Source organism: Jatropha curcas, chromosome 10 (assembly GCF_041381405.1).
Source record: "Jatropha curcas cultivar XTBG-Jc1 chromosome 10, XTBG_Jcur_1.0, whole genome shotgun sequence".
NCBI lineage: Eukaryota > Viridiplantae > Streptophyta > Magnoliopsida > Malpighiales > Euphorbiaceae > Jatropha > Jatropha curcas.
In genome coordinates this window covers 14,284,940-14,308,257 of record NC_143160.1, presented here as the reverse complement: position 1 = coordinate 14,308,257, position 23,318 = coordinate 14,284,940, and the positions used below count along the sequence as shown (strand labels likewise).

Below are 23,318 nucleotides of genomic sequence, written 5' to 3'. Positions count from 1 at the left end.
AAAATAACAAGAATTTATAAAGAATTATAAGTGCAATAATTGTTTGGGATTTTAGAAGATGAATCGTTCATTTGTAAGAGAAGGATTTTTGGATTAAGGGAAAGAGGAGCAAAATGGTGAATTTTTAGTTCATTAGGTTAACCTAGCACAAGGTAAATTAGTGGGTCTCATACTAAATATCACTTTAATCCTTTTTATGTTTTAATTTTTAAACTGGGGTGCCAATATATCTAATTTTTCAAATGGGAGTGCCTGGAGTACAAAGATCGTTTTATGGTAATTTTACAACAAGTAACATAGTTGAGGTATTTTTGTAGTTAAAACCCGATATTTTCACATTTCAATAATAACTATGCCCCTCGCCAAAATGAAATATCTTTATAGAGATTCAATTATGACCCCACATTTTCATATTTCATTTTGGTGAGCATAATTATTAGTAAAATGTGAAATTGTAGGATCATAATATAGGTTCCTCACAAGATTTAAGAGGCCATAAAGATAATCGCTAAAAGTACAGAGTCAAATTTATGCATTCGGCCTAAAATATAAACAAACCAAATAACATGAAGAAACAGATTGTATAAAAAATCAGTTTGATTTTATCTATTCGATTCTATTTAGATATTGGATATATTAAGCAACAAATACTATAGCATTCAACAAGTATAAGATAAAAATGGGTATTTTCACCTATTAAGGACCTAATACAAAATATGTAATTATAGTGCATTTGAAAGCATGGAAAGGGCCAGAAAGCACTCTAATCAGTAACCACAATAATCAGTGGGTCATAAAATGGGGCAATTTATTTATTTCTATCACTAAGTTTAGCTAAATAATATGATTTTGAAAATATTCATTGTTAACTATCAAAATTGAGAATTAAAAGTATTTAAAAATCGGTCCCTGCTTGGAGTAATTTTAGGGTATATATATTGGAGTTAAGATAAATTCTACTAGGATAAGGATTGTGAGAATTCTATATTATCTATTAGTTAAAGTATATTTGGGACTCTAATATTCCTCGGTATATATTTATATATCATTATTTGAATATTTTATTATTATATATTATCAGTAGTTCTCCCAAAAAGAGTTGGTCATTTATGTCCAATAAATGTTATAGCTCATAGTGCGTTGTGGTTGAATTACTTAAACTGGAATGAATGGACTACTTTAAGACCGAACAGGTGGATTGAGTCCATTTAAATGTTGAGTTGCTTTAGCTCGGCCTGAACTACTTTAAGTCCGAATTTATTGGGGATTGCTTGAATGTGAACTGTTTAAGCTCGAATAGGTGGACTGCCTAAGTTCGAATAGGTGAGCTACTTAAGCTCAAATGGATGGACTGGTGAAGTCCATATGAGTGAGCTGCTCAAGCTCGAATATGGATTACTTAAGTCCGTTTAAATTGGCATGGACTGCTTAAGTCCGTTTAAATTGGCATGGACTGTTTATGGATCGCTTAAGTCCAAACTAGATAATTTGTTATGTCCGAGTTGATGGACTGTTTATAGACAACTTAAGTCCGAACTGGAGAATTGGTTATGTCCCAGTTGATGAACTGTTTATGGACCGCTTAATTTTGAACTAAAGAATTGGTTATGCCTGAACTGATGGACAGTTTATGCCCGAATTGGAGGGCTGCTTAAATCCGAACTAATGGACACTTATGTCCAAACTGGAGGACCCCAACTAATTGACGGTTTAGGTTCAAACTGGAGAACTACTTAAGTCCAAACTGGAGAACTACTTAAGTCCGAACTGATAGACGGTTTATGTTCGAACTGGAGGACTGCTTAAGTCCAAATTTATTGTGGACTGCTTAAATCCATTTCATTGAGGACTGCTTAAATTCGTTTTGTTGACCTCCATTTGGTTGTGCTACTTGCACTTTTATGATAAAAAAGAGAATAAAAGTACAAGTACCTGCACTTTTATCATGATAAAGAGAATAAAAGTACAAGGCAATAAACTAATTAACAAAATTGCTTTATTTTATCAAATGTGGAGAAAATAAATAAATATCATTAATTTATTATTATTCCAATTCAAATTCAAATTTTCATTGGCTATCATTAGTAACTTACCATCACCTCACCCACAAAAAGAAGGTAAAACGTGTAGTTCAAGACTAGAAGCAATATAATTAGCTAGATGATAATGAGACTGAGAATGTAATATTACAAAAGTTGTATTGCATGCTGCATAAAATATTTTCAATTTTTTGAGATATCAAAACAAATTAAGTTAATTCTATAAACTTTTGTATTTAAAAGTTCATTAAAACGTCAGCCATAGTCTACTTCCTCACCCTTTCTATCTCCATGTTTTTAATTATAAGATTGTAGAGTCATTTCTAAAACTCAATCATTGAAGTAATAAATCAAACTATATAGTTAAATATTTGCAAAACACTACTGCTTACAAACAAAATGACCCAATTTTTGATGTGTGGCGACTTGACATGCAAACCCACTATAGTGCTTACTAATGTGAATTACATGAATCGGTGCTTGAACCAATTTTAATAATCTGTTTCACTTTAATCCCTTCTTTTTTATTAGGTTCTGTTTACAAACTTTGAACTTTCTAATCTATTAGTAATAATCTAATCTATACATTAAAGAAGTAGTACTATCTCATTTGAGACAATATGATGCACTACTTAGAAATGGCAGGGAGTTCTGCAGCTACTAACTTTCTAGGACGATTTTTATTGGGTTCCTGAGATATAATTCTGGTTTGTTCTAGAGGAAAGAGAGGTTCTTCAATCCACTTATGGGTACAGGGAAGAGTGAAACCAGTAAAACGAGCTTTGAGAAGCTGACCAATTTTATAGGTTTTAACACAAACTTTTTACCATTGACTTCGCTGAGTAGAATGAGGGATTTATGTGAAGTCAAAGGTTGAAGATTGGCATAGAAATCTTTGACTATCATCTCATGTGTGGGACCATCAGAGGTAATCAAATGAAGCCTCCTTGTTTTCTAAAGGGTTCTAAGAATCCATGTCGGGTGAAGTGCTCAACATCATCTATAAGACGACCGGGGTGAACAGAACGTTTAGCGAAGGCCCTAAATGCTTCAAAATTTCTGGTTATGATAGGGAAGTCAAAATTAGAAAAGGGAAGAGAAGAAGAGGTACTACTAGTGCGCTTGCGTTTTGGAACCATAGTTTAAGAGTTCTAAGGCGAAGAAAAAGGGATTAACATAAGGCCAAGACAAATGAAACAAATCCATTAATCGAGCCCATCGACCAGCATCCAACAATACATCAAATGCCGATACAATATAGTTCCATATACAACACAAATAGTCACAACCAAACAATAACAACAGTCACAATGATAATCAATAATCAGCAGGTATTGTAAATAATAAAAGTTGCAGCAAAGATACCAGGCAAAAATGGGTTTAACAAAGGAAGAAAAATCGTTTAAACAACTAAAAATAAAATAAAATGGCCAGCCCAGAACAGAGATCAGGCCAAAACAAATACTAATAAATAATTTCCAAGCAAAACTCTACTTTAATGTTACCCAAAAACAACAGCTTAAAATCAGTAGAACAAATGAATATTTCAGTTTTGAGAATAAAATTTTAATGGAATTGAAAAAAAAAAACCCAAAAAAGAATATTGGAGTTCCAATTTTTTGAGAGCACAACCTTAATGGCAATGAACCTTTGCTGCAGAAATTCATATTTAGATATAAAACAAATGTTAATATAAACTAAGTTCCAAGTAAGAATCATCTATAAATTCAGAAGAAAAATTTTAAGCAATAATAATGTCAAATATTTCATTAGTTGATTAATAATTAATAATATTAGAAATAAAGTCAAGTTCCTTCCTTCCATTTTTCATAAGGCCAAGACGTTGCTCTTCTCTTACCTTCCATTTGACAAGTATTATTATAAAATTAATAATAATAATAATAATAATAAATCGACTTTGGATATCTAGATATTCATTCATTCCTGCAATATAGAGCATAAAAATCAAGTTTCAAGAGTGTAAGAGAGCAAAAGACAACAAACTCAGGTTTAATTCATAAAATGCAAAAAAGGTAGGAAAAATACAGCAGCAATATAACTCAGATATGAATAAAGGAGAGAGTCTGAACTTTTTTTTAATCAACTTAAATAATCAAAAAACATTGATGTTAAAGAAAAACAAAAGAACTATCCACTAGAATAAAGACGAAAAAAGCAAAAAAAAATCTTCAGGAAGCTGACATGGCACTCTCCTGTTTCAGTATTCATTTTTTCTTTTTTTTTTTTTTAAATTTTCTTAGTTTTAATACGTATATCATTTATTTGTTCCTTTTCCCACAAATTTGTAAATTTTTATTACCATGACAATTTAAATAATTGTTAGAGATAATTATTATTTTAAAAAATAATTTGCAATTCCTAATTAATCGATAGTTTAGCAATCTTTCATAAAATTTAAAATTCTAAAACTTAAAATATATATATATATGAATTTTTAAAATTTTTCTTTTTTCTTCTGTATATATATATCAACTTATATTTTTTTCAAGTCTACCATTTTTTATTTTCTAAGTTTTGAAAAGTCTATATAGACAATGAAACCATATATACTAAATAACTTATAAATTATAAATAAATTAGAAACTAAAAGTATAATATACAATGGTCAATCTATTCAAATCAATTTGATGTAATTATTTGTTCCCAAAAAAAAAAAAAAAAAATACCTAGCCGCTTTCTCTTTCTCCCCCAAACCTAAAATTTAAAAGTTCTCATTTATTCTTCCATGGACGGCCGCCGATGAGCCCTCACTGGTGATCAGCGCTTTTTCTTTCCTTTTTTTGTTTATTTTTTTGAAAATAATCCTCAGTATACAGATCTGAGTTATTATCACCCAATTATTAGAATTTGTTGTAGCCCATATATGAAATTTTGTTCTCAGATCTAATTCTAAGTTATTGTTGTTACCACTATAGTAATTTTGTTCAACATCTTTTGTTTTGGATAGTTATACAGAAATAATACAGATTTCCGGTAAAAATTTGAAGGTAATCAGATCAGATCTGTAGAAAGATCATGAAGCTGGATAGTGACCATTAATAGCCACTAAGTGGAGCAAACAATCGCTGATGACACAAATATTAAGTTTTGTCAATTTGATCAGATACTTCAAATCAAAATTGTGGTTTTTAATTCTTTGTATAAATAGTTTATTATTAGACTTCCTATATAAAAATATAGAAACATATTGATATGTATCCCATATCCATATACAGTTTCCTTTTCATGAAATTTTTAATTTAATTTCCTTTAAAAAAAAAAAAAGTATATTATATAGTAAAAAAGCAACCCGGGCAGTAACCAAGTCTTTACCTAATTAAAGATAAAGCTATACCTGAAAAGGAGGCATAAAAGCAGAAACAGAGTGGAGAGAAACTCAAGCTATGTAGGAGAGATAGAGCGTCAAATCTTGGCTTGCTGAATTTCGATTAAAAATACATGGGTTTTCGAGTAGAAATTTGATTAGGTTTTAGAAAGGGAGAGAGAAGGCGTTGATGCGGCGAACGATTGAAGAAAGTGAGAACATGACAAGGGAAAGACAATTAATTTTTCTATAATGCACAATTTTTCTTTTTTTATCAATCAATCTCATGTAAATGTAAATAAAATGCCTATATCTGTATATCAGATCACTCTATAAATATTAATGAAAAAAATATGTACGGTAAGATCTTATTGTATTTTTTTGAGAGAGATAGGCTTCTTAGACAAATCTCGATTTGTGTATTAATTGTTATTATGGTAGAATGTGTGTTTTATGATTACCGCACTATTTGTTAACTATCAAAATTGAGAATTAAGAGTATTTAAGAATTAATCATGCTTTGAGTAATTTTACGGTATATATATATTAGAGTCAAGATCAATTCTACTAAAATAAGGATTATAAGAATCATACATTATTTGTTAATCTCAATATATATTTAAATATTATTATTTGGATATATTATTATATATATTATCATTTATTAAGGTTGTTTGAATTTGATTTTTTAAAAGCATTTGTTATATTCAGTCCCGCATCACTTAGAAGCTAATGGGGTCAAATGATTCCCATTCAATTTTTTTTGTCGAATATGTGTGTGTGATCCTATTAAATTTAACAATTTGACCCACTAAATTTGACAATGAATCATTAAACTATTTTTATCTCTTAATTTTTCTGTCATCTCTTTTTCAAAAAAAGAATTTAAAAGCATAATTAGGTTAGTTAACGAGATAGATAACCCTATCATTTAGTCTATAATATTATTTGGACCGATTGTATTTCTTAACAATAGTTAACAATGAAAAGAAAAAGTAAATTAGACAAATATTTTAGGACATTTAAAAATGAAAATATGGACAAACATTTTGGATGGTGGATGAAGTAGTTAACAACAGTGAAAAAGAGATTATTGAAGTTTGAGACAACATTTCATCTCCTGTAAATATTTTCAAAATAATAATAATAATAATACATACTGAATTTTGATTAATTGAATAACATCTTTACATAATTAGAGTACCTTCTCCAACCATATTAAACTGATCAACCACAACAGAAATCATCCCATTAACTACTTTATCACTCTCCACAACTACAACATTATTTGACACATTTGTCACTAAAAAAGCCATGAACCCTTTATTATTACTACTATAAAATGAGCACTGAAAATGACTTATCCTGTCAGGAAAAACCAAAACAGATGAAAAATCAGCTACCCATTTTCTGGTACCTCCATTACTTCCTGCACCCACAGTTAGCCTCCCAATGGTTGATCTCATCCCCATCCCATTAACATTGTTCTGGTTAACCACCACTTGGTCAACACTTTTAAATTCCCCATCTAATTTCACTATAGGAACCATTTTGTTTTTGTTCCCATTAAACATATTATTTATTATATTTAACCCAGAAATTTTCCCATTTATAGCTTTTAAAACCACATTTCCATCTCCTATAAAAAGCCCATTAGTAACATGGACTTGACTTGGGTCTTCCATTACTATAGAGTTATAATCTAAGTAACAATTATCAATTCTAGTTAATGAAGCATATAATTTTACTAAAATTCCAATTCCACCCCAATAAGTTGCTTTGTTATAACAATGTACTCCTGTGAGAATGTTAGCTTGACCTCTTAATAGAATACCAATAGCAGCTGAGAAAATTGCAACGTCAGTTATTGCATTGTCATTGCTAGCTAGATCGATGGCCGTGCCGGAGAAATCTCTCTCACCTGTATCTCCACCAACTGTGGAATGTTGCCCTAAGAAGCAATTTGATATGAAGGTCTCATGCCCTTTTTGGACTAGAATTCCTTGTGTTGTGAAGTGTAAAAAGAAGCAATTGTTTATGCGAATTCGAGCTGAATCTGTAATGAAAATTCCTCCACCTTTATAGTTCAAATCGAATAGAATGTCTCTGAAAGTTATGTCCTCGTAATAGATTATGTTGGTTAGGTCTTTAGCATCATAAAAACCTTGAAGTTGAGTTGAATGTTTTTGATCAAGTACCTTAGAATTTGTTGACCATAGTTGGATCAGATGCTGATCATTAGGAAATGTGTCTGATGCTCGTATTGTTCCTCCTTTGACCTAATCCAATTGAGCATAGAGTTCAATAAATTAAAATTCAATTTCAAATTTTATGCACAAATTTTAAATTGGGTCTGATTAAGAAATCATATATATAAGCAGTGAGTTTGCATTTTGTTCAATCACAGAGAATGCCAAATGTAATGATGTAAGGCATAGGCAAGCAAGAATCCTACATTTACTGGTCTGAGAACTTGAACTCAAAGGGTCTGTTCAGTAAAATTAATTATTTTAATGACGTTTAGCTATTTGAATAACTTTTCATAAAAAGCTAAAATGTTAAACATTACAAGAATTAAAATTTTATAAAACGCTACTTTAACTTTTAAAAGCTAATTTAGACGCTATGTTACTAAATATTATAAAAAATAGTATTTAAACTAATTAAAAAATTGTTGCCGAATATAGACAAAGTCTTGTTACAAACGTAAACTATAAAACATAAAACCTCATTTTCTTTTTCATTTATCCTAAATTGTAGTCTCATTTCTACAAAACCAATTAGCTTATTCTAGGAACTCCGCCAACTAATTAAGATAAACCAATGTCAAAAAAAAAAATTAAGATAAATAAATTTTATATTTGTAAATTAGGAAAAATTATAAAAGTCTATTGGAAAAAAAATTAAAAAACGAAGCAAAAAGTTATGATATTATATATATATATATATATATATATGTGTGTGTGTGTGTGTGTGTGTGTGTGAAAGTCAAATTAAACCAATTTTTATCATATAAATGTTGTAATGGCTAATTTGTTTCATTTATTTTCACATTAAAAGTCAACCACTCCGTTAAGGACGGTAATTTATGGAATTTGTTGAAGCTTCTGGACAGGAGTTGTTGAAGCATACAGGCTATATTTGGAACTTGGAACAGTGATTTCAATTAAGAGATTGAGATTTTGACAGTAATTACTAATACCTAAAATAGGTAACAAGTCAGAAATTTACGGTTCCGAGCAGAGCAGAAGTCAATGCATGGAAGGGAGAGATAGAGAGATCACACAGCACAAAACGACAAAATAAGACAGACCCACACGCATTATGTACACTTACGCACAAAGTGACCTCAAAATGTTCAAGTGTCTTTACCCTTATATATATATATATATATATTTGTATAATAGACTTTGCAGGTTATGCCAAAAATAAAGTAAACGACGGAGCTGAAATACATAAATTCAACTTTCAATTTTATAATTTTAATTTTTGGCACCTTAAATTTTACAGATTATTTATTATGTAGTTAAATATATAAATTTTATTAATATTATATATTTTTTGATATTAATATCAATAATTTTTTGAGTTTTTTATTTTTATCTGTAAAATATTAAATTGATATGTATTTAGCACGAGTTTTAAAATAATAATTTTTATAAATTGTAATTTTTAATTAAGTGTTTAATTGACTTAATTTTACAAGATGAAGTATTTAATAAAATAATTTTAAAAATTAAAATGTTTAATAAGTTTAATTTAATAAGTTGAAATGTTTAATGAATCAAATTAAAAATTAAAATTGTTACAAAATTAAAGTAATAAAATTCGGTATTCAATTTATATATTCAGGCAAAATGAAGCAAAATTTTGTAGAGATATATAGAAGGTGAGTGACTGACCACAACATTGCCTCCACCAGAAGCAGGAAACCTGATAGGCTTGCTGATTTTATAGTTGCCACCTTGCAAATCAATCACAACACCACCCAAGTCATTCACACCATGCACCAACTCATTTCCATTTTGCACTTGAAACGCATCGTTTAATGCCTTTAGGATGGCATCACTGCTCTCTTGTGCCCCAGTTGGGTCTGCTCCATATCCAATTGGATAAAACACTCTCCCATTCTTTAACAAAAGAAAGATCGAACCCATTAAAAACAATAAACAATATTAATTTATGTAAAGTAAAAACTTTTTTATGTAATATTTTGTATTTTTAGAATTGAAAGTAAATACATTCTTCATTTCTTCAAGAAAACAAAAACCCATCAAATATATAAAGAAAAAAAAAATTTTGTTCGAATCTGTTGGAATGACTAATGAATTATACCTGTTTGGTTTCTGGAACTTGAATGTCCCTAGACGGGGTAGCTACTATTTCTTGAAGCTTTGCTTCCATTTCTTTTCTCTTCTGTTGTCTCATAAAAGAAAAAGAAGACGTTTCTTGAACTAACACTAGTAAAAGAACGCCCATCACAAGAAAAATTCTCAAAATTTTCATTTGCATTATGCTTTTGTGGTTCTAAAAATTTCTAATGTTTAAGCTATTCTTTAAAGAATGGTAGATAATTAGTAGCTACTGGGCGAGTATCAGCCTTGATAATAGCGATCTTTATAAAGAAAATACAGGCACATGACTGTATAGCAGAAATTGAACGCAACAGTATAAAGAACTAAAGATGGAAGGAATTTTCAAAAGGAAAGTGAAAGGAAAAGGAAGGAAAAGAAAAGAAATGGAAACAAATTAATAAAATAAAAGAAAGAGGGAAAGCTATATTTGAAAAAGGAAATGCAGATGCTAGAACAGCTTGATCTGGATGTAAAGTGGTATAATGGGATTTTCGTGGTTCTTTTTCTACTACTTTTTATTAATTTCCATTTACTTTGTAAGTTGTTCCCGAATTTTAATAAATGAAATAGAGTTAGCTGATCAAAGAGGCAATTATTGAGGTAGCTGAGGAAATATAATTAATGTCCTTGTATAAATCGATGTGGCTTTCACATTTGATTGTAATATGTCCAACTTTTACACGATGCGACCCCTGGCCCCTCAGTCCGCATCTGATTCTAATTTCTAAATTTTTGAATTTAATTTAAAAAAAAATATAGCTTTTTATTGTTTTAATATTTTTTCAATCTATATATATAAATATATATGAAAGCCGAAACAAATCATTCTCTTTATTCAACATTCTATTTTTCTTGTTTTAGAAAATTGTAAATTTTTCTTTATATTTCTGTATTTTGATTGGCCAGTTTTTTAATTTAATATATAATATTGAATTGATAATTGATAATTGATAATTTTTTTTAAACCTAATATAATCTAATCATCTAACCTACCTAAACAAACTAAAACACGTCGAAGGGTGGATACGTTGAAGAGGATTCACTTCATTATAAGGAATGGAGATCAGACTGACAACGCAAGTTGGAACTAGAAGGGAGTGGAAGAAATTAACACTAAAAATATAATTCGCAACACTGATAGAACAATGAGCAACATTGAATCTTCCCCCGAGGAATTCAATATGTTTAGGCGGTTCATGAGCCATCTCTGAATGCGAGAACGATGGCTGGAAGCACTGGAGTATCCATTTGCAGTTCTTCTAGAGGCAATAACAATGTTATAAAAAAACTTTATCATTCTCTTCCTTGATTAATTAATTTCGGTATATAAAGGTAGATGTTGTTTTAATTAGGGGTTTTACATTTTGCAGGATACAAGATAATTTATAAAAGTAATGGGATGTTTTAATTTTCCAATTATTTATCTAATATCTAGCTTTGTTTTTCCTTTTGTACTTTCTGTTGTTGTTTGTGTTTTGTCATGTCAACTCAAAATTCTGACCAGATTTGGCTTTGATTGCTTGGATGACATAGTGATAGTGGAACTAATTATAAAAGATTTATTGCACAGGGGAGGACTTCAGTTGCCTTTAATTCTCTTTCTTATAGTAATAGAGTTTGAATTCCCTTTGGTTTTTTGCGGTTTGCTAAAAGAATGCAGGAATGTAATTTTAATGGTACATGGTTTTGGATCGTGTGTGTATGCATAAATAGATTTTTGAGGATTTTTTTTTTATTATTATTTTTACTATCAAAAGTGGATAAAATAATTTAACATGTTTAAGCCAAATCATTTGCTATTTATACTTTTTCTATTTAGTTTCTACTGCATTGGTTAATTGATCGGTAAAGCAAGGTGGTATGATTGTGTTTTGACACACACACACACACGTATATATATATATATATATATATATATATATATATATATATATATATATATATATATATATATATATATATATATTTGTTAATTATTTGATATCAACATGAAATATGAATACCTATAGTACTAAGTATAAGCATTTAAATGCAAAATAACTCTAAATCAAATTAGTGTACATAATTTTTTCTAGAAAAAAATTTACATGATTTCATAAATAGTATATTTCATATATGTATAAATAGCCATGCACGAAGCGCAGATCAATGACTAGTTAAAACTATAAATAAGTATAAATTTAAAAATCTATAGCATATGCTAATCAAACGGTATTTGGTTAGATCATCTCATTTATGTGAGAAGTGGAATCTCTCGAATTTGAATTCTCTCGACCATAATTATTTTCAGTAAACCAATTGGAGGATTGCCTCTATTGTGTAGACTGTAGTAGTATTTCAGCTCATTGAGCTTCTAATGAATTAAAAAAAAAAAAACTCTATAAAATATATTAAAACTTCAATCAAAGTAACCCTCTCTTTCATAATTTGCACATGGCTTTCAACTTCTTTTAGAAAACTCAACTTAGGGGTATAAATGAGTCGAGCAGAACTCGAACCTGCTAGGCTCAAAGTTTAGCTCGATACAATTTAGCTTAGCTCGAAAATCAATAAGCCTGAAAATTTTAGGCTCAAGCTCAACTTGAGCCTCGAGTTCAACTTAGAAAATTTTAAGCTGAAGCTTGAGTAGTTTAACATAATATTATATATATGTATATATAAAAGCTCTGATAAGGAGCTTTCAAGTTAAACATTATTAGGCCTGAACTCGACTTATTTGCTAAATGAGCAGGCTCGAGCTCGATTCGAGCTAAGATTTTTCGAACTCTTTTCGAGCCGAGCTCTAATAGTTTACGAGTTAACTCGAATCATTTACACGTCTAGCTCCACCATTTAAATTATAAAAAATTATAAATATGTCCCCATATTATATTGAAATTAATTACTTTGTCTGCATAATTTTTAAAATACATTATTTTGTCCCTGTCACATCCATATTTTCTAAACATGTCATTAACATGCAATAAATCATTTTGAGTATAATTACATATTATTATGATTTAATTATGGTTTTGGCGAATTACAGAGCTATAAGGGTATCTTAGTAATTTGTCATGTGTAGAGACTGTGTTTTGATAAAACAGTGCAATTTATGCTGGACAATCAGAATTTATATTATACATGTGTGTAGTGTCAAATTTTAGCCATCCGATTGAAAAAGACCAAATTAAATATACACTATTCTATAATAAAGACAAATGTGCACCTATGCATTATTTACCCAATGGTTTAAGACCAAATTTTATGCTTTAACTACCGTCCAAAGACCAAAAGATATTATTTTAAAAAGATTCCTTATCCCAAATCCTACAGTTAATAATCTTGTATGCAACCTATTATCCTATGGTCTTAAACTAATGCATTCAATTAACCAAAAGACAAAACAAAACCACTCATTTTGTTGCAGTCCCAAAATCAACGGACCACTCTTCTCCTCTTTCTATCTCTCTCTTTTCTTTCTTTTTCTTCTTCTTTCTTTCTCCTCTTTCTTCTCTTCATCACCATAACCGAACCGCCTCCTTCTCCCTGCTCAAACACTTATGTTTCTTCACCAAAATAAGATATTATGGAGAATTAAAGGCATATACCACGCTTTTGAAGTTTATTTTGTAAGATCGAACATTTAAGAGTAAGATTTTTAAACATTTTTATTTCTTTGTCTTTTTTCTCTCTTCAAACCCTTGTATAATTTCATTCTCCATGGCTAGTCTTGCATAAAACATGTCATTTGCATATAGCATAAAAAATATTTCATTTTCATTTTTATTTTAAAGCTCCTCATTTTTCCTTGATTTAGAGGGAGAGACCTCCAAATCCAAGGGAAAGGAGCAAATTGGAGCATAAAAAGATTGAGGTTTGTGATTATTTTCCTTATTTTAGATATTCTAGGAATTTATGTTTGATTTCTTTGTTTACATGCTTCAAGACTTAACTTTTGAGTTATAAATAAGTTGATCTATGCTTTAAATGTTCAATATTTGTAAATATGTGCATTGTGTAAATTTTTAGTGCATGAGTGTTGATATGGCCGAACCTAATAATGATTTTTTTCTTAAAAATTTATGTTAGTTTTTAGTGATTTTATGCTTAAATCTACATGTATGAATGTTGTAGAAGCTAAATATGGATTTTTTTTTTTGAAATTTAAATATTGCTAAACCTTATGGTATTATTTTTATGATGTTTAAATATTATTTTGTGCATGTGATATGTAAATATTATAATGAGATGTTAAAGATAATAAAAGGATAATTTTAATAAATTATTGGACTTGATATGTAAAAGTTATATGGGGATAGAATTTATTTTGGATACCAAATAATATTTCATGACTCATGGACTTATTAGGACATGTTCCAAGGACTATGGAGAAATTTCCCTACGCTTAAGGATGATTTGGACAAAAAGAGAACTTTAAGGACCATTATGACATTTTGTAAGGATCCAAATGCAATTTGCATTAATTATGAACTAAAGAACAATTTGGGACTTAATTAAGGACCATCATTATAAATTGGACCGTTAAAAGGGATTAATTGTGGACTAGGTATAATTTAATATACCATTAGTCTATTTATTCCAAGTGGGATCCATTTATAATTGTTAAGGACTCCCAAGGGCCAAATTGTAATTTAGACTTAATTAAGTTGATGATTCATTAGGATTAGTGATAGTTTAGTAGTAGTAATAAATTAATTGGTTACTAGCAATTTAATTAAGCGGATAGGTAGTTGATCGGTGACATCTAGCTTAATTAGGTACTTAATTGGTAAATAATAGAAATAATAAAATAATAGGATTTTATGACTACTACATCAATTAGGTAGCTAATTAGTATAATTTAAGAAGCTAAAGAAATATTGGGTTTAAAAATCCTCTTAGATCCACTTAAGTCTCAATTATGAGTACAGTAGAAATAACAGAAATATGAATTAATAAAATGGTGATATACTATGTTAAAAATTAGTGCATTGGGAATTGTGTTATGGTCTTGGAAATTGTGCCTACTAGTGAATTACGAATGACTATGTGAAAATATGCTATGCTTATGAATTTAATTGGATGACATGAATTTATGTGCCATGGTAGAATATTTTAAGAGATAAAATATTTTTTATGAATATATGTTATGGATTTATGCAATTATATAAGAATTATGATTAATTAAGTACGATTATTTGATTTTTGAGTTATTTATGAAAATGAATTTATGATAGAATTTTTAGTATGGAAAAAAATGATTTTTGTGAATAAAAAAAATTTATGAAAGAGAATATTTTTCGGACTGTAATAAAATATTTCAGTGTAATTATGAGACCGAACATTTTATTTATGACAACTGATATGTATGAATTATGAAATGAATTAATTACAATTAATATCTTATCGGTCTTGGTCTACTTGGTTGAATCAGTAGTTGTATAGAGGTATGACATGTGATAGGAATACAGTATTGTCTACATGTGACACGCAGTATCTTATAGGGGCTAACGAATCCCATTTTATGCAGCTAACAAATTCCAATGTTTAAAGGGGCTAACAGACCCCATTTTTTGGATATAACCATTTGATTTCGACTGACGGGTCATATGATATTATATGGGCTTTCGAGCCGTAAGTTTATAAAGGAATTCTCTATCTGCTATTTGATTCTTCTAAGTATGCTAAAGGCCTAATAAAAAACGTAGTTTTCATAAATTAATTAAATAAATAATTATGTTGTTTTTATGAACATATGCTGATTTATGTGATATCATGATTAAGTATGTCTAATTTAGTAATACATGATTATTGGATTTAATTAAGCATACTGACTATAAATATTTGTATTATGCGTGTGAAATATGATATAGCATGATTATGATAAAATGTTGTGTATGATAATATGTGATATTATGATTGCTTATGTGTATTTCCCTGCTATAAATGGGAAATGAGCACCACTAAACTTTATGCTTAGCGCGTTGACTTGTCACGCGTAGGTTGCTAATTCGGGATAGGTGATCCATAGCAACATCAGACTATTTAGAAGCCCCTTTATTCTACGACAGTCAGTTTGTAAACAATTTCTCTTTTATTTCAGTCTTCAGGAAAAATCTAGGGGCATGTAAATATAATTAAGACACTAGAATTTTTTTATTTAAGTCAAAATGTTATGAACTAAATATTTGGAACAACAGTTTCAGAGTCAGAATATTTTATGGCATGTAATGAATATCTTAAATGCTTTCAAATAAAAGGAACTGATTTATTTTTGTGTTGAGTTTTTATGAGATGTGTTGGATGATGGGTTGCAAATGTGGAGTTTGTTTTGGAAAAATAAATTTGAGAATGTAGTTGTGTTGTGGACAGATTACAAAAGTGTTTTAAATATTTTTCTGTATTTTTGTGATACTGAATATATAGGAAAAAATCTTGCATTTTTTCTGTAGGATTTCTCTGAAAATTTTTCTAAGTCATTTTTATAAAACTAAAAGAAACGTTTTTAAACTGTTCAGTATTAAGCATGCTAGTTTAATACTTCGGTGTTAAACCTAATGTGGCTCTTAAGATCTTGTTTTATGAAATCGGATTTTGGGTGTCATATTTAGTGGTATCAGAGTATTAGGTTAATTGATTCTAGGATTTAACTTGTTTTAAGATATAATAAGAGTCTAATTAATTTACATGCCCTAAGAGACTATTAAGGAATATTCCTCTGATGTTGTATCTTGTGGATCTTTATGGTTGTAGGCTCATTGGGTTAGGATGTCTGTGTCAGGCTCCTAAGACACTGTGGACGAGGAGGCAGAGAGCTATGATCCACCCATTCCTCCTGTTGCACATGTTGCTACTGTTCCTATTGGTTCGACTGATCGCCGTGCTCCCAGATATGGTTAGGATGCATTCCTCCAACAGATGGCTGACATACTGAGGCAGGCTGTTGGTGCAGCTCCTCCAGTTTATGTTCCTGCTCCCAAGCCACCGATTGAGAGGTTGAGGAAATATGGGGTTGTCGAGTTCAAAAGCCGAAAGTCAAATGATGCGTCTGTTGCAGGGTACTGGTTAGAGAGTACTGAGCGAATCTTCAAGCAAATGTAGTGTATTCCTGCTGATTGCCTGATATGTGGAGTATCTTTGCATAAGGAGGAAGCGTACCAATGGTGGGATACAGTTTCCCAATCTGTTGATGTCCATAGAAGGACATGAGACTTCTTTCTATCTGAGTTCAGGAAGAAGTATGTTGGAGATTTATATGTGGAGCAGAGGAAGACTGAGTTCATGGAGCTTCGACAGGGTAGGATGACTGTTTCAGAGTATGAGAGAGAATTTGTCAGACTGAGTAGGTATGCTAGAGAGTTGGTGTCCTATGAGGAGGAGAGTTGCAAGAAGTTTAGGAAAGGCTTGCACGACGTTTGAGGATGCATTTGGTAGCTCACCATCACACTGAGTTTTCTACTCTAGTATTTGCTACACTGGAACTCGAGGAGGTTAGGACTGACCAGCAAAATAGGAGATCTAGATCCCAGTAGTTCAAGAGACCTCAGAGTCAGTCAGGTAGTTGATTTCATAGCCAATTGGAGGATAAGATGCAGAGGTCACTTCAGCCATTAGGGTGTAGCCCGACAGAGGTCACGGATATGAAACTTCATCTTTTAGATCTGCTGTGCAATCGACTTCTGTAGCCAGTACCGGAGGGTCTGGTCGGAGTGAGTATCCTACATGTGCCCATTGTGGTAAGAGACATACAGGTGAGTGTCGTAGAGTCACAGGTGCTTGTTTCAAATATGGTTCTATAGATAATCTATTCAGAGATTGTCCAATGGACTCTACTACCACAGTTCTGCCTCGGTCAGAGAGGTATGCTCCAGCTGCATCTAGAGGCAGAGGTGGAGGTCGTACAAACTCAGTGGGTACAGTTGGGCAGAGATTATCAAATTAAATTGATGGAATTAATAATGTATTTAGAAAATTAATTTATTAAACTAATTTAATTAGATTTATTTGTAACTTTTTTTTTGAAAAATATAATTCATTAATTATAATATCAAACATCATAAATAAATCAAATATTATAATTTTATTTAGAATAAACTCTCACAAAGAAAGGACAAAAAACTCCAAATATGGAGACAACAACAATAAAAATCAAAATAGATATGCTACAGGGTAATAAATCTGAGTTTATTAAGAGATTAAAAGAGAGAGAGTATCAGTTGAATCCAAGAAAGAATAGAAGGTATTGTCCACCACTGATCAATATCAGTAACCCCAAACTAAATTAGGATTAGACAATTAGAAAACGACAGCCTCAAACTAAAATTAGGATTAGACAATAAGAGAAAAAAGGGAGAGAGTTTGAATTGATTGTTACTTTGTTTCTAACAATTTGAATGTGAGTGCAGGCGTGCATAGGTGAAAATATCTATCAAATTTAGTAGAAAAATTTTCAATTATATATTTATATAATTATACCAAATGCATAAATATTATTATTTAAGTTATATAATAACAAACAATGTTGATATTTTCAAACTTTAGGATTATTAATTACTAGTATTGATACGTTCAAACTTCAAACTTGCTTTTAAAATCAAAGATTAATCTCAAATATCTTTGAATCACAGTGAGATTTGAATTCAAGATTGAAAGTGCAACTATTATTTCATGGAAACTTGTTAATAGTGTACCTATAGGTTGTGACTTGGTTGGCAATGCAGTTCGGACACGTGGAAAGAGCCTCGGGTTCGATTTTCACTAAACACACCTGTAGGGAGAGGTGAAGAGTCTTAATTGTGACTAACCCCTTAATTTTTAAGTCAAGTCGGTATATCGATAGATGTAATGGTCTACGTGTACATATATAGAGACAAAGCCTAAAGGAAACAAAATATATATCTTATTTTTGTTTTGTTTTGTTTTTCTTTCTTCAGGACACCAAATTAGTCCTGTTTTAAATTCCACTATACTTTCAACAAATTACAGCTGGAGCTTCCAATCAATATACACAGCTTCAACTAGTTTGTCCTTGATTCACCGTGACGAAAACCCTAGCCTCTACATCAACATCCGACTCGATTACAACCCGATTTTCCGATACATTTCTTAAAGCATAATTAGGAAAAGAGTTTCCAATTGCACGAAATGAATACTGAACATGATTAATTAGATCAGGAAATAATAGAACTGGACTAAAATCAACGGTCCATGATGTCCCATTCCCTTGCACACTTTCTCTAGCAACCGTAGCCCTTAAATTCATACCCCTGACATTATTCCTATCCACAATAACTTGATCAATGTCCTTAAAAGAACCATTTGATTCATCCAATTGAACAATATCGATTCCCTTATTATTCCCTGAAAATGTATTATCGACAACGGTGACCCCTTTCGCTACTCCATTTATTGATTTTAGGACAATAAATCCATCTCCGAGAAAAAAACTATTAGTAATTGTTAGTTGGACAGGGTCTTCAGCAATAATTCCATTATAATCCAAATAACAATTAACAATTCTGGTTTGTGTCAAGTTAGGCAATTTTAAATAAATTCCTGTACCACCAAATCCTGTAGCTTTGTTATAACAATGTACCCCAGACAATGTGTTGCCTGGACCTGAAACCATTATTCCTATTGCAGCTGAAAAGATAACAACATCGGTCACCGCATTGTCGTTACCCATCAAATTTATTCCAGTGCCTGAGAAATTCCGTTCACCTGGATCGCCTCCGGCGGTGATGTGCTGGCCGAGAAATGAATTTCTGATATAGGTTTCATGACCCCTTTGGACTAAAATTCCATTAGTGTTGAAATGTGTAATGTAACAATTGTCTATGGTTGTTCTAAGTGAATTAATAACTGAAATGCCTCCGCCTCTAAAATTGCAATCTAGCATTAGGTCCTTGAGAGTTATGTACTCATAATTATAGGAGGAAGAAGAGGATGTTGTGGAAGATAAATCTATAAGATACCCATCTGTCGGAAAATCATCCGAGGCTAGCAATGTGCCTCCACTAATCTGTTTAATCAAAATAAAAAATAAAAAAAAAAGAAAAAAGTCAGCTATTTTGTATTTGAAATTCATATAATACGAAGAAAAATTAGTGAATTTTTGAAATTTCCACAGAAATTACATGTAATTTCATGGATTATTTTTGCCGGAATCTACTAAAAACGGAAATTAAAGTCATTTACAAATGTCAAAAACTATTCTTTTAAAATATCGATTCGAGTTTTTTATCTCATATGGTCTGTATAAATACTTTAAAAGGTTTTTATAGTCTATTAACTCATCTAGTTTCAACACTAAATTTTTAAATTTGTTTGAATTTCTGTAGTTTGGACCTTTAAAAACGAATTTTTGAAAGAATTTATTTAACATGGACCTTAGATTTCTTTTTTTTTTTTTTTTCTTTCTTTTTTAAGGGAAAACGTGGACCTTAGATTGAATAGTCACAATCTGGGTTTCTATTAGACTAGTTGGCTATCTATTTGGCCACTTTTCAAATTACTTAATATAGAAAAAGTTAGTATGAACTGCACTAGCTAGTCATCTAAACATTTTCTAACTTCATAATTAGAATTAGAAAAAACGTTCTAATATTTCAAAATTGCAATTTTAGTCCACATAGGTACATATCGAGAAGTCTGTCCTGCCACGTGTATATGCAAAATTTTTCTTATTTGTTAGAAACTGAGATTACATAATTTTTTCCATTGAAGAATCTTAAGTATTAAATTTTCTTTTTTTTTTTTTTTTTACTTAAAAAAATTTACATGTTGAGAATTTTTCCGTCTTAATTTTTAAAAATCAAATTATAGCAATTTATTTCCATTAAAAGTTCAGATGTACCAAAAAGAAAACTACCTGTACGAGTTCAAGTGATGGCAGTTGGTAGTTTGGTAGATGGATACATTTTTAAAAAATTACAAGAGTAGAATATATTTTGTATATACATATATATATATATATAGGAATCAATGGAGAGCGTACCATAAGATTTCCTGCTCCAGCAGCAGGCAATTGCAGAGGTTTAGAAATCCTGTAAATCCCTCCTTCAAGATTAATACGCGCACCTCCAAGATTTATGATTCCATTCATTAACAAAAAATCTTTAGAACCACTTTGAAAAGCAGCTGCTATTGCTTTTCCAAGTGCGTCTGTGCTGTCCATTTTCCCACTTGGATCTGCTCCGTACGATGTAATCTGATATACTCTTGCCTGGTCCACCTGTCCCACCACCAAGAAACCAAGAATCAAGATTTGTATGAAAAGCAAGAACTATCCAAAAAGAACAAGATTAAATGCATAATTATCATAAAAAGGTTTCAAGCAAAAAGAAAGTTTCAAGATTAAAAAAAAAATGTAAAGTTTATGTATTATATACCTGTGGTGATGGAACTGGAGCAGAAATAGTAGGAGATGGAGATGGAGATGGAGATGGAGAGGAAACTAATTCGCGATGGATTAAAGAAGACTTAAGAGATTGCAATTTTCGAATTTGTCCATGGTAATGATGATCAAATGGTGGTGATTCTCCATTAACATGGATTATGATCAAACTTATAAAAGAAATAAAGAAAAAAACCAGAGGTTTTGTTTGGATTCTTGTGTCCATTTCTTGCTATCTTCTTCTTTCTACGTTACAGAAAGAGGTTGTTGAAGAAAAGGCATTATATACAACAAGGGAGAGGGGGAGAGACAGAGAGAGGAAGAGAGAAACTAGGATATGGACATGGAAAGAGGAAGGTCTAACTATATGATTTGATAAGAAAATGGGACATTTGAGTTTTCATTTTTATAAAGGATCATACAAAGAAGCACATCCTCCTATTCTTTTGGTCTCTTTTTAATGTTGGGTTTCTTGATTTGTGAAAATTTTCTTCTGTGACAGAAAAGTAAGCAACTTACCAACTTCTTACTTTTGGGACCTTTACAAGTTTGACATTGTGTAAAAGGTATAATTTTTCTAAGTATAAAGCGCATCTATTCGTACGGCAGTTGGGCCTTTTGGTATTGGAGACGGAATATCTTTTAATCGAAGATTACTTCATTTTCACACAACTTAATTTGGCCGGCTTATTAAAAAGAAACAAGAGATGTTATGATGCTAGCTTCCAAATGGAGCTTAATTTTGTTCTTGTATGATGATTTTTCTCATTTTTATTGATTTTTCTTTGATTTGATACCTCTCCTTTTTAATTTGGCTTTAATGGCGGATTAGAAATTAATAAATGGTTGGAGAAGTTGGGTAGGTTACAAGGGTGGCCACGGTTCCGGAACTGCCGGTTTCGGTTCCGAAACCGAGCCGAAAATTAATGGTTTTCGTTATGGTTTAGAATCAAACGGTTCCGGTTCCTCAATGGTTCTAAAATCAACGGTTCCGGCCAGTTCTCTGGCCGATTTTTCGACAGTTTCGGACCTGTTCTGGCCAGTTTTGGACGGTTCCAACCTATTTGAGATGGAACTAGAATCGTCGGTTTCGACTGGAGCTGGAACCGCCGATTCACGGTTCTAAAACTGGTGGAACCGGAACCAAACCGATTTGGACCGGTTCTGGTTCTGGTTCCCACCGGTTCGGAACCGATGGTTCTGATTTCGAAAACCGAATCTTGGCCACCCCTAGTAGGTTATGAAAAAAGTTTTAATTTCATTCCGACAGCAAAAACAAATTTTTGGCTAAATATATTAATTTGCCCTTAAAGTTTACGTGTTTAATATCGTGACATCCTTAAGTCTGTGATGATGTATCATGGCCTTGAAGTTATCAATTTTAATAACAATTATGCCTCTTGCCACGTTGGTGAAGCATGCATGAACATCAAATGCGCAAGAGAGGTGACAGACCGTAAATGCTACCAACGTGAGCTTCTTCTTTCTCTTCATCTCTAATCAAAAAAAATATCCCTCTTTAGTATTTAATCAAACACAAGATGAGAATCTCCAAAAGCCAAAGCAAGAACGAAAATTCAGAAATCAAATAACATCAAAAAGAAAAAATTGTGCTCACGCATTCTATCAAAGCTAATCCTAAACCTTTTGTGCTAAAAAGTTCCTAGATATAGTTTATAGAAATTAAGAAATCTCTTAGGATCTATGCAAACTCTTACAACATATAAAGAAAAAGAGACATGTATTGAGAAAGAGAAATGATTTCGAAAGGGATTACTTGCAGATTGAAGATTGAAAACTCTTGCAACTTCTGTAAATTGATTTGTTTCTGTTGTGTTTAAACATAAACACAAAACACATACATATATATAAATGTGGCATTAATAAAAATTAACAATATTAGTCTACTGATTTTTAGCCTTGAGTTTGTGAAGAATTATCCCATTATCTTGATTTTTAGTAAAGATATTCTTCTTTGCAATTTATGATTTTTCTTCCTTTATAAACTCTAATTTTGCTTTCTTATTTGACTCTAATTTTATTTCCTTATTAGCCTCCCTCAAGGTGAAGACGGATTGTAAATAAAGCCACATCTTGCTGTGAAAGAAAAGAAAGGATGCTCTCGCAAAAGGCTTTGCAAGAAAATATGCAATCTGATGTGAAGATGGCACAAATCGTGTGATTATATTACCCGTGGCTACTTTTTCTCGAACAAAATGGAAATC

General features: G+C 31.0%; 2 protein-coding genes and 1 long non-coding RNA gene across 3 annotated transcripts; 1 reads left to right on the top strand and 2 right to left on the bottom strand.

The window, feature by feature from the left end:
• Positions 1-6,493: 6,493 nt before the first annotated feature.
• On the bottom strand, positions 6,494-10,238 carry LOC105641350 (polygalacturonase QRT3). The gene is made up of 3 exons (XM_012225869.4): positions 9,700-10,238; positions 9,267-9,494; positions 6,494-7,643 (listed from the first exon to the last, which is right to left on the bottom strand). The coding sequence occupies exons 1-3, from the start codon at positions 9,874-9,876 to the stop codon at positions 6,552-6,554; spliced, it is 1,497 nt and encodes a 498-aa protein (XP_012081259.1). The 5' UTR covers positions 9,877-10,238; the 3' UTR covers positions 6,494-6,551.
• Positions 10,239-13,088: 2,850 nt separating this feature from the next.
• LOC105641343 (uncharacterized) lies at positions 13,089-17,708 on the top strand. Its single transcript, XR_001047237.4, has 3 exons — positions 13,089-13,347; positions 13,516-13,572; positions 16,452-17,708. It is a non-coding gene; the product is annotated as an uncharacterized LOC105641343 (long non-coding RNA).
• An 867-nt stretch (positions 17,709-18,575) lies between these two features.
• On the bottom strand, positions 18,576-21,634 carry QRT3 (Pectin lyase-like superfamily protein). The gene is made up of 3 exons (XM_012225860.4): positions 21,089-21,634; positions 20,695-20,931; positions 18,576-19,719 (listed from the first exon to the last, which is right to left on the bottom strand). The coding sequence occupies exons 1-3, from the start codon at positions 21,317-21,319 to the stop codon at positions 18,712-18,714; spliced, it is 1,476 nt and encodes a 491-aa protein (XP_012081250.1). The 5' UTR covers positions 21,320-21,634; the 3' UTR covers positions 18,576-18,711.
• Positions 21,635-23,318: the final 1,684 nt, after the last annotated feature.